This window comes from Cupressus sempervirens, chromosome 3 (assembly GCF_028749045.1).
Source record: "Cupressus sempervirens isolate cs-2001-9-10 chromosome 3, ASM2874904v1, whole genome shotgun sequence".
Lineage (NCBI taxonomy): Eukaryota > Viridiplantae > Streptophyta > Pinopsida > Cupressales > Cupressaceae > Cupressus > Cupressus sempervirens.
Window position 1 is genome coordinate 457140663 of NC_143120.1, and position 13190 is coordinate 457153852.

At 38.6% G+C, this 13190-nt stretch overlaps 1 protein-coding gene across 6 annotated transcripts in view; it reads left to right on the top strand.

The window, feature by feature from the left end:
* Positions 1-13190, top strand: part of PDE327 (FAD/NAD(P)-binding oxidoreductase family protein) — a 299756-nt gene that overhangs the window by 84919 nt on the left and 201647 nt on the right. The window contains exon 1 of one of the 6 annotated variants that reach the window (XM_089820291.1): positions 10430-10572. The exons of the other annotated variants lie outside the window; for them this stretch is intronic. Within the exon in view, the coding sequence (XP_089676417.1) occupies positions 10543-10572 (30 nt within the window). The 5' untranslated portion in view covers positions 10430-10542. Of the gene's footprint in view, positions 1-10429; positions 10573-13190 lie in introns of those variants that run through there. 6 annotated transcript variants of the gene reach the window in all.

Here is a 13190-nt window from a genome sequence, read left to right on the forward strand (position 1 = left end):
AAAGAGTCCTTACATTAGGGGAATGCTTAGAAGACGACACAGTTCCCTTAATGGATTATTTCATTGGTAGATGGGAGACTATGAAGTTTTCCATGCAGAATGTAATATGCTGGAAGTACGAGAATTTGAGTCGGAGGAACAATACCCGGAAGGGTACACAGAGTATAAGGAAGGGATGACAACTCTCAACGAGACACCTGCACACATTTTTGAAAAAAAGGTGGAATACAAAGAGGCCAAGCTTCAGGCATTAAATCTCAGAGAAGAAGATCAACCTAAGGAAATATGGGTAGGAGATGATTGGGACCCAGTATTGAAAGCGGCAACCCTTAGAATCTTCTTGGAGTACAAGGACGTCTTCGCTTGGACATACAAAGACTTAAAGGGAGTACCTCCGGAACTGTGTCCATCGGATTCCATTGGTACCCGGAGCAAGAACAGTTCAGAAAAGGCCTTATAGAATGAATAAAAACTATACAAAAAGGGTTGGGGAAGAAATCACAAAGATGTTAGAAGTAGGGATAATATTCAAAGTGCATACGAGTGAATGGGTATCTCCTATAGTCATATCACTCAAGAAGTATGGCGCTCAAATTTAGATATGTGTAGATTTTGGATGTTTGAACGTGGTGACAATAAAAAACCCATTTCCCATTCCGTTTACTGATAGTATTTTGGAGGAGGTAACCGGTCATGAGATGTATTCCTTCATGGATGGATTTTCAGGATATAATTAGATTAGCATTGCAGAAGAAGATAAGCTAAAACTACATTTGTGGTTGAAGATGGGGTATATGCCTGTAATAGGATGCCCTTTAATCTATGCAATGCACCAGCCACGTTCTAGAGGATCATACTACATATCTTCGATGGAATGTCTATGGGGAATTTCAAAGCATTCTTAGATGACTGGTTGGTTTACAGTGGGCAAGAGAAACACCTCAAAATCCTTGGAGAATGTATGGAAAAATGTCGAAGAGTAAGATTAACTCTCAATCCAAAAAAATGCAGGTTCATGGTTCCACACGAGAGATTGCTTGGGCATATTGTATTGCAAAGAAGGATTGAAGACAGATCCTTATAAGATCAAAGTGATTTTAGAAATGGAAGCGCCATCCAATGTAACAGGTATCAAGTCATTTCTGGGTTATGTAGGATGCTATAGAAGATTTATAAAAGGATTTGCCGAAGTATCAATGCCACTAGAAAGATTAACCAGGAAAGTCAAGTGGTTTGGGTGGAAGGAAGAGCAGGAAGAAGCCTTCCAAGAACTGAAGAAAAGATTATTTAGGGCCCCTATCCTCATATATCCCGACTAGGACAAAGAATTTCGTGCCCATGTGGATGCCTCCGATTATGCAATAGGTGCCACTTTGGCACAAACAAGGAAGGAAGGGCTGGATCATCTTGTATATTTTGCAAGTAGGCTCCTATCTAAAGCAGAGCGTAATAATGGTACCACGGAGCGAGAAGCATTAGGTGTGGTGTATGCAGTGCAGAAATTTAGACATTACTTGCTACACCTTTTACATTTTTTGTTGACCACCAAGCACTAATGTACTTAGTAAATAAATTGGTGATTCAAGGGAGAGTAAGTAGATGGTTAATTCTACTATAAGAATTTACATTTAAAATTATAGTGAGTCTGAGCAAATCTCATGTGATTGCTGATCAGTCGTCAAGGATCAAGTTGGGGGAAGCTTCGGGTAGTGGGGTGCGTGAGGATTTTCTAGATGCACACTTATTTTAGATTGCAGTGTTACCTTAATGGTACGAAAAAATTGGACACTACTTATCAAGAACAACCTTTCCAAAGGGAATGCCTACAACAGAAAGGAGAAAAATTGCCTTTAAAAGTAGCACATTTCAACTAATTGAAGGATTATTGTACAAAATGGGCCTAGACGGAATAATGAGGAGATGTGTAATGGAGGAAGAAATTTCAGGGGTTCTAAGCGAGGCCCATGAAGTATTGGCTAGAGGTCACATGGGACCAGATACTACGGCGAGGAAGGTATTGCTAGGAGGACTATAATGGCCAACATTGTTCATAGATGCTAGGAAATGGGTATTGAGTTATGACACTTGTCAAAGAGCAGGAAGACCACTTAAAACAGACTCCATGCCATTATTTCCGTCCAAACCACAAGAATTATTTGAGCGGTGGGGACTAGATTTTGTAGGACCCTTACTAGTAAGTAGAAGTCATCGGTGTAAGTACATAGTGGTGGCAACAAAGTACTTAATAAAATGGGTTGAAGTACGGGCTCTTGCAGACAATACGGCTCTTAGCATGGCTAGATTTTTGTATGAACAAATAGTCACCAGATTCGGGATTCCACTCTAGCTAACAAGTGACCGAGGGGTACATTTTGTCAATCATACCATCAGGATGACAAGTGAGTATAAAATTTTTCATTCTTTCTCTAGTCCTTATTATCCAAGAGCAAATGGCCAAGCAGAGGCCACAAACAAAGTAATAGTGGCAATCCTATATAAAACTTGTGGGGTAGAAGGGTAGGATTGGGAAGAACGAATTCCGGCAGCGGTTTGGGCATACAGGACGTATAAGGCCATTACTGGGCATACTCCCTTTTCCCTTATGTATGGACAGGAGGCCGTGGTACCAATGGAACATGCAGTACCAAGCTTACGAGTGGCAATCAAAAACAGATTGGGGGATGAGGAGAGCCTCAAGGAAGGATTATGTACTTTACTCAAATTGGATGAAAAGAGGACATTTGCCCAATGGAGTACAGAGGTGGCCCAACAAAGGCAAAAATTTTGGCATGACAAGCATTTAAAGAAAATGGATTTTAAACAAGGACAATTGGTATTAAGATACAATGGGAAAAATGAACTAAAACCAAGAAAATTTAAAGTTTGATGGCTAGGACCATTTAAAATATCAGAAACAAAGGAGAATGGAGCAATAAAGTTATCTATTTTGGATAACAAACCTATCAGAGACCTAGTAAATGGGTCTAAGGTTAAAAGCATATGAGCAAAGGAATAAATTGGCAAGTAGCTATTTTATAAACACAAAAGAGGAAAAAGTACGAAAAGCAAAAAGTGGAAGTAACCAAGAAGGATGATGGATCATGGAGTATCATCTGAAACGTTGATGTTGATAAACTTACACACAATGTCACCAGAAGCATAAATAAGAACCAAGAAGGAGAAAATAAACCGAGTTCTTATAAAGAGTCATAGAAAATTAGGATAAGTGATAGAGGAGGATAGGAAGAAGTAGCTCAACTAGTCGTACGGATATTCGTACACGAAGAAAGGGTGGAAGGAGCGGTTCAGGAGATATTTGTATGGACATCCATATGAGGGAGAAGAGTGGCCGTACTAGGTTAGTTCCAGACCACAGAGAATGATGTACAGAACAATAGTAGGAATAAGGTACAGGAAGAGATTCTCTTTCGTACGACAACCATTTCCATTCGTACGGAAGCCATTCTCATCCATACGGTAGCCATTTCCATTCGTACAGCAGCCAGCTACATCCGTACTGCAGCTATTCTCATTCGTATGGCAGCCAGCTACATCCGTACGGGAACAAAGATTGACATTTGTATGAGAATCCGTATGAGCATCCGTACTACAGGGATGCATGGGAAGCAGTCCCATATGGAAAACATATATATCTGTATGGAAACATTCTATAGGAGGTGACTGCATACGACACAGTCTATAGGAGGTGACTGCATATGGCAAAAAGGAGCGTCCCTCAGAGTACATAAGAAATCCATACGAATGACAAAAGAGAAAGGACATAAGATAGCTATACAAGGGGGTACGCACGTAAGAAGAGAAGCATCCGTACCAAATTTTGTATAGCTTGTAGTACTACATGTGAAAGTGGAAGTTGGTTAAAAGTGATTACTTCAAAAGGACTGTTGGTAAGGGTGGCATAGACAAACAATTCAAGAGATCTGGGAATTGACTCATCAACGCACAATGGTGAAATTAAGTATAGAGAATCCGAGCAGAGGAACATTATCGACTCCAAAAAGAAGAAACCTGTGGCACTGGAAACCAAAAAGGAAATAAGGAAGATGGCAGAAGGTAAAGAGAAGACGACATAGAAAATCACAATCACTACTAAGAATATTACATTTGAAAGTGTGATGGGAAGTGAGTGCAGGGTTTGGTGGGAGAAAGCGGAAGATCATCCCCTGAAAAAGGCATTGTGCACAGCAGAGGTAGACAAAATAATTTTTATGCCAATTTTTGAATTAAAAGAATTCGAGCCTATACTGCGGAATTTAATTACAGGTTATGAGGAATCATGTCATAAATCTATAGTACAACATTTTCAGCAGCAGGTGACAATTTCTTATTCAATAGAAGAAATAAGTATGGTTTTCGGAATTCCTAACATAAGGCAAGAAGTGGAAAAAATTTCTATGACAGTAGAAGACAAGAAGAAATGGTTGAAATTAATGTGTAGAAAATATCTTACAAGTCTGGAATGGGAAGGAATCTTGAAGAACAGTAGGGGTTTGAAGAAAATTTTCATAGAAAATGATGAATGGCTCTGTGTTGTAGATTTGGTTAAAAGCAAGCTCACTGCGGGCAGCCGCACTTCCGACATTGTCCTTTGGATGTTACCTGCAGTGGAGGGATTGTATAAAGGGCAGACATATAATTGGGCTAAATTTCTTTCCGATAGACTTAGAGAATTCATAGAACTGAAACACAAAGCCTGTTATACACCTCATCATATGATGCCCTTGTTCTTAGAAGCGGTACACACTTAGGTGAGCAGTGAGCACCAAGGAATTCTAGCACTTGCTAATAGGGTGGAGCCCTACAAGCTGGCTATGACATACTGGCTCTATATGGATACCATAGAATCCCACAATGGAGGTGAACCCAAGAAAAAGAAACCGAAACAAATAGTAGCGATCGAAGAAGCAGAAGAGGAAGAGGATGAGGAAAGTTTAGAAGAAGAAGGTAGCGATATGGATTCATCCTCCTCTGACTCACAGTAGGCAGAGATCCACTTGAGTCATCTATAGGGGACTCCACAGGCGGTGACATTTTTACCACCTATAGAGGGACCACTTCCAGTAGGGGTAGCAGAACCTCCTGAACTTTACTAGAAACCGCCTAGTGATCCCGACAAAATTGAGGCAGCAAATACTTCCAATCCAAATCAAGCAAGAGTCAAGGAAAGAACAGGTGACGACAACAAATTGTGAAATTGGGGGCTTCCAGAATATCAGTTCTAAAGATGGTGCCACTTATCTTTCCGGAACAACCCTTTCGTACTAAAGTCATAGATTTGAGGTGCCAAACAAAGTGTGTGAGATGACCCTTATTAGAAGGATCATTAAAGGAAGCAATATTGAACTGTGGCAATTCGTCAAATACTTGGCATGCAACCGTTAAATGTGTAAGATTGTGATGTCTTAAACAAATCTGCCAAATAAGATGGAAGTAATAATAATAGTAGCTCCAACAATATTCAGTAAATCTTATTGTAATTTGTATTCGAGGACAGATCTGTTACAAGTTCTAATGACAATAGCATGTCTTTTTATAGTAATCCAAAAAAATAACAACGTCAGGACTGTAAGAACCAGACATATACAATTAAAGCAATATCAAAAACTTGGAATTGTCGTCCCCCATGGGTTGTCATGTGAATGCACTCCAAGGCCGCACCTTTCTAAGCCCGACTGCAGATCCTGCCGGTTTGAATGATGGAGTTCGAATGAAGACTCACGACTGTTTATAGCCCGCCTTCCACAGCCTGCGTGAATACTGATGCTGCTGAAGTAATATCACTGCCGTATGGATCTGTACAAGGATGCTTCAGTTGTTTATTATAATTGCTCCCTAAAAATGACGGAAATGACTCGGACTCAACCTTGCGATGAAGATGATCGGAACCTGTCTGCCCTTGCTGCCGTATTTGTACAACTTGTGCGATTTTTATTTATACTTTCCAGCTTGCAATAAGGTGACCCCTTTTTGGTAGAGCTGATTCGCCTGGGTTTCAGGATGAAATTGTCTTCGGTAGAAATTGTGTATCAGTCGATGGGTCCCTTCGGAAAGGAAATTGTGTATCAGCCGACGGGTCCCTTCGGAAAGGAAATTGTGTATCAGCCGACGGGTCCCTTCGAAAAGGTTTTTATGTAACGACATGTATGTGGCCGACGGACTCCTTCGGGAAAGTTCTTCGGAAAGTATTTATAACCTCTTCGGGAAGCATTGTATTCATCGGATCATCATATCTTATCATCATAAGCATAATGTACTGTTGATATATGCGAATAATAATAAGAGTTCTGCTGTTTGCTGTTCAGTGTTCGTGTCTATTTCCTATGTGTGTTGCTTAATTAACTTATGCGGTAAACAGAAATCGCATTAATTGGCATGAAGTTTGAGAACGGATATGAGGGATTAGTATCCAGGAAGTGCTCCCCCGCTTCCCTTCAAATTCTTCAGTTCTGTACCATCTATGTGTAATGGACAACTTAAATTTGTCTCTTGCAGATCATCCGATGAAAAATGATACAAGTATCCCACCTTAGAACTCCAAGAAGTCGTCACCCTTCAAACAATTTGAATACGCAAATAAGCCAAACATGAAATGGCTGAAGACCACCTCCAATGTGCAACCCTTCGGAGGATATCTCACCTCCTCAGTTATGCAGATCCAAGAGAGTTTTCGTTCCCAAAGACCTAATGGAAATTTGCAGACTAGAGACTACAAATTGCTCCAATATGAATAGAAGTTAAATCCACAAAATCGCTTGTTCAAATGGGTGCCTCCTGCCCTCTATTTATTCACTTTTTTTAAGTCACTGGAAGCTTCTAGAAACGTCTTTTATAATATCTTATTATAATGCACTTTATTATTAAATAACTTTATAAAATTAAAATGCAATCTCAATTCAACATTAGAACAAGTAGGCCCCACTTACTAGATGTAGGATTAATTATAATTCTCCGAGAGCAAAATGCAATCATTCGGCAACAAGATGACTCTCTCTCCAAAATCATTTGCCTACGAGAGTCAATGATAGGCAAATCTACTGTAGAAGTCATGTCGCTACAAAGGGGACATGACAGTGTGCCCATAAAGTGAGGTTACAAACACCTCTTGGCCTAGAAATAGTCCATCCGGTTGCTCTTGTGGTACAACTAGCATGAGGGGAGGAGAAAACTGGGAAAATTCACACCCAGGTTAGCATGGCAACACTAGCTGGTATGGATGTGACCAAGACAGATACTGTCTTGGAGGAAGTGGACAGGTTACTCGAGGAGGAAGACATGGTGTCTTCACCCGTAGAGATAGCTGTTGAGGAGCAGGTTGAGATACAAAGTGAACGCGGGGAACCACTAGACTCAACCTCTTTTTGCAGCCAAGGCCGAACGGTTGCTCACTGAGCTTCATGCCATGGAGCATTCTAGTAGTCAGAATAAAGTAACTATTATGTTTAGTACTTGTTAAAGCTAGTTGGGTTGGGCAGTTAGGTGGTGAGAAAATGCGTCGGTTGGTTTCCAACAAACCGACCCTTCTATAAATGTTTGGAACATTGGTAATGTACTAATGTTGGTTGTTGGTATTAATAAAAAAATCATTTCCTTGCCTACTGGTATTGTGGTATGAATGGTATGTTTAGGTTTTACTTCATATGCATCAATTGGACCATTCTGTGTACCTGTGAAATTCTATGATATTTCCACTTTACAAAAGACAATGGAGATTTTTGATCTTCCTATAGTGCGTGATGTTATCATCAAATTCAAGGCACTAAAGAACAATCTTTAAGATTATTATTTTGTTTTTATTTCTATTTGTAGATCAAAGAAGATGTATTGCATGAAAAGATGTAATTACATGTAATGCGAGTTGCATGTAACCCAATAATTTCTCTTTTAGTTAGACTAGGTCAAAGTTGGTTGAGTTGCTCTTACTTTTTCCTCCATCTTTTTCTCAACTCCTTTGCCTATATTAAGGAGTGCCCTCTTATTGTAAAATCATCTTTTATTGTATGCAAGAGAGACCTGGAGAAATTGTGCCAGCAAAATTTTGATTGTGTAGTACTATTTTGATAGAAAACTATACAAAGGAGCAATTGAACCTGAACTTTGATTGAGTGCAATTGTTACTTGTGTGAATTAGAAGCTTTGTTTGTGATTTGCATATGTTATCTTTGGTTCATGTAATCTTGTGTTCTTGATAATTGAGTGTAAAATGAGTTACGAAACAATTGGAGCCGGAGCTTTGACTAGGAACACTTGTAGAGATATATAGACTAGAAGCTTTTCATGTAGCTTATATCTCTTTCTTGATTCACAAAATAATTAGGCTATCTTTACTTTTGGAAGTCTTTGCGCACTATTAGTAAAGCTTATTCATATAGAATCACGACCGGACTTAGAGCCAAATCGATACACTTTCAGCTAGACTTTGAGTTAGTGGTTGTTTATCGGTATCACCGTTTTCAGCTTTTAGATAGAAGTGTAGTTAGAGATTTCACCTTGCCCATTACTCGCTCTACAGGTAAGTGGACTCTTTCCTGAAAGTTAAGAAGAAAGAATATTGGTAACACCCTTTTACAAAATCTCTCGACATCTTGCTTACCTTGAGTTGATCCAAGGAACGGTGAGAAGGGGGAGCCTTCCCTTTAAGGTAGGAGAGACTCTTATCTCATATGCTGTGGCTGGTCATCCTAATTTGCGACTGAATTTTACTCAAAATTGTCGGTTGCAAAATATCCACCCAACAAGTCTTTCCAAAGATCTTGAGGTTATTAGATTATGTGTGAGAAACCATGATAACCTTAGCATGAGACATTTGGCTTTGTCATTCACTCTTAATCCTTATAAAATGTTTCTCTAAGGGTCTTCTCAGTTGAAGGCTTCCCTTCAAATGTACAAGTTGACAAATACTTGCCACAGGTGCATATGACCTTATGCCAATGGTTCTTCTATTGTGTTTTCTTCTTTGGATTCAGAGACTTCTAGATATTTGTAGGGTTTTGCCATTTATATTTTTATATTGCCTACCAACATTCTCCTACATGGTTTAGATCTCCAAGCTTTGTATGGAAATTTTGCCAATATGTTTACTCCCAAAGTGGATGACTTGATTAAGCAGAGTAAACAATGTACTAGAACGTACCATACAATAGTGCCAAAAAGAAATTAATGATCACAAGAGCATGTTAGAAAGATATGATCTTTATTACCAATGTAATGTATACAATCTATACAATGCTTTCTTTTGAGAAAAGATAATTGCATATATAGTGTTAGGCAATTGGTTAAGAGTATCAACCATTGACAACTACCCAAAACTAATCAGAAGTAAATGGCATTACACTGCCAACTAATTTTTCCTTAACTAACATGTTGGAGAAAACTAGGACAGACTTGATCAATGCTATGAAGCTGAGGTCTTGCTAATAAGAATTGCTAGCACAGAGAGATTTGAGGATTCACATTGAGGAGGTGCAGTGCCTTTGGCAGTAGCTATCCACTTCTGAGACATTCTTTCAGGCATCCTTTGCTGATCTAGGGACATTTCCTCACTCTTCATCCCAAATGTTTGTAATGTAACCATTCCCCAATTTTTTGTTGTTGTTTGGTAGACTTCTTTTTTGAGGTGCTGATGTAGTTATTTGTCTTGCCAAATGTTTAGAATAAACATGTTAGTTAAGGAATAATTACTTGGCAATGTAATGTTATTTACTTCCAATTAGTTTTGGATAGTGACCGGCAGTTGCTACTCTTAAACCAACCCCCTAACGCTATAGATGTACTTATGTTTTATTGAAAGATAGCATTACTTGGATTGTATTCATTACATTTGGAAATAAAGATCATAACTTTCTGCCATTTTTTGTGATTATTACTTTCTTTTTGGTAGTATTGTATGATATGTACTGGTAGATTGTTTACTTTGTGTAATCAAGTTAGTTCCTTTGGTAGTAACAATGTGCGATAATGAGATGATAAAGATACTAACATGCTGATGTTGCAATATCCCAGATAGACTCACAACATCGATCAAAAGGGCAAGTCTTCTTTGATACCTCTATCTTACCAAGTTGAAAGAAGGATTAGATGACAGAGTTACAATATTTTGATCAGAAAAAAAGGATAATGAACGTTGACTAAATAGAAAGCATGGAGTAGATCAATAATATATGATTAAGAAGTATATCGAAGAGAACAATGACATATCACAACATAACCCTAATCAATATCAATATTGTATCAAGGGAGAAAAGCATCATCTTGAAAAAAGAATAAGATCAGCAAGCATAATACATTGATCAGCAAATCAGATGATAAACATTGATGCATTCAGGGCCTAGTGATGTGGTAACAAACGATAACTTATATTGTTTATCTATATTGCCCAACACAAGAAGAATGATCATGAAAGCATGAAAGAAGATGATTACAATTTACCAATTGGACAATTAGTGATCCCATCAAGATAATCTTTATCATCGACGAGATGACGATCAGATCAGCAACCGATTACTTTAGATCAAATACCGCTGCATGTTACAGGTCGATCGTACAAAGATACAGGTAATTGATAAGACTCTATGTCAAACAAGACATATTATTGGTGCATAATGGATAAAGATGATTAAAGATAAATATATAATGATTAGTCTAGAGATATCTAGTAAATTGTTAAGTATGGTGCAAGGTTCCTAGGCTCGGACTTGGCAAGGCTGACTCGACTCAAAAAGATTTCATAAAAAGCTTGGCAAAATGAAGTATCCCTTGACAATTTGGACCTCAACTTGCTGATTTATAGCTCAAGGAATATTGTCAAACACTTCCAATACAATCTCTATGCTTGCTGTTTTTTAGTTTCAGCCTGATTTGCTTGCTTGAAATGATATCAAAGGGAATCTAAAAGCCTGTAATTGATTACTACTATATCTAAGCAAAAGAACTAAATGCATATGCAATTCTCTTTTATCTTTTCGAATGTATATATATGAATTCTAAATGAAAAAATGTGCGCTTACAGTCAATTGGTATTTTGTCAAACACTTGGCATGCATACTATTATGTCAATCATGAAAGGTATAAATATGCACATTACATCTTGTATATGGACCTGCAACTTATCACTCCTTTAGTGAGATATTTTCTTATTCAATGCTTAACATAATATTCCAAGGTTCTTGGCTTTGCAATGCCTAAAATCTAAGTACAAATGACATTATAAATCTAATATAAAATTTGCATCTACAGCTACCTTATGACAGCCACCTTTACAATACCAAATGACCAATTTAAATGATGCAAAATTCAATGTAGAACCTGATATACAAATCACCCAATGAAGGAGATGAAATTGCAATCATAATCAAGCCAAGTATTGTAGCATGGGTACTGTTCATGGCACTGTAGCAGCCAGCAAATAATGTATTCTCCAATTTAAGCACGACTGAAAGGACTGAAGGACCCCTTCCAATTTGCAACGCTTTGGAGGATATTTCACCACCTTAGTTATGCTAATTTATGGGAGTTTTTGTTCCCAAAGACCAAGTAGATAATATGCAGAAATCCTTGGCTCCACAAAACTCATCAAATGCAAATGACAATAATCAAATGATAAGAAAACAACCTCTCATGCAGTTTATTCTTTCCTTGTGGGAGCTCACTTACTTTTCTTCCCAATGTGGGATAAATTTTTTTTTATATTTTTACTTTATTATAATATAATAATATGAAATTATATCCCATTATAAAGTGCCAATCCCTAATAAAACCCTCTAACCACCATATTAATTTATGAGGGTCACATAATAGGCTAGCCTTTAATTACTTAGAGATGTCAATTGGAAGGGGACATCACAGTTTGCCCCTCCTGAAATTGCTTGTCCTCAAGCAATCTCAATTCGGGATGCTGCAAAATCTCCTCACTCTCCTAAGTGGCGTCCTCCACTTGCAAATCTCATCACTTCACTAAATATTCCTTGATGGTCCTCCTGCGAAGTTGTCTCTCTCTATACTCCAGGATAGACTCAGGTACTAAAATCAACTTTCCCTCATCATCTTAGGGAGGCAACGCTAGTGAAGGTACCACATGATGTCCTAATGCCTTCTTGAGGCATGATACATGAAAAACTTTGTGGACCTTACTATTTGTTGGAAGCTCTATCTCATATGCCACGTCTCCATCACGTCTGACAATCCTGAAAGGACCATAGTATTGTGGCTTGAGCTTCTCTGATCCACTCTTCTAGAGAATAGACTGTCAACTTGGCTGCAACATGAGATATACCATGTCTCCCACCTCAAATGGCCTCTCTGTCCTTTTCTGATCTGCATACTGCTTTTGCTGATTCTATGCCTTAGCAATGTTCTCCTTAAGAGCCCTCGTAATGTCTTGACTCTCTTGCAATAAATCTCTAGCACTAGGCACTCTACTGTCACTCAGTAGAAAATCAAGAAAACCAGGTGCCTCATACCCATATAATGGCATGAATGGGGACATCTGAATGGTCATGTGGTAAGTGGTATTGTAACAATGCACACATAAATATATCCACTTGACCCATGCCTTTTGTTGCCCTGCTATGTAATTCAGGAGGTAACCTTCCACCCATTTGTTCACTATCTCCTTCTGACCATTGGTCTATGGGTGGTAATTGGTGCTCGGTGTAAGCTCGATCCCAAAAAGTTTGAACACCTCTTGCCAGAAGTGACTCAAGAACCAACTATCCCTGTTGCTAACTATGCTCCGAGGCAAACCATGCAATCTGAAAATCTCACGGAAAAATACCTCTACCACTTGTGTAGCTGTGTGAGTATTGGTGATCAGAAAGAAGTGGGCATACTTCATCAGCCGATCCACAACTACATATATGCAATCGTGCCCTTGGGCTTTAGGCAAGCTTGTAATAAATCCATCGACAGGCATTCCCACTTCCTATTAGGAATTAGAAGTGGCTGCAACAATCTTGCTGGATATGTGTTCTCCTGCTTGTTCTGCTGAAATAGGACACTCTCGCATATACTGAAGAACTTCTACCTTAAGCTCCTTCCATGCGAATCTCTTCGAATCTATCTGTAAGTCTTAAAATACTTAGGGTGTCCTGCCATAGGAACATCATGGAAAGCTCGTAGAATGGTGTTCTTCATCACTGAACCTGGAATCAAGAGAATCCTGTTCTTGTAAATGA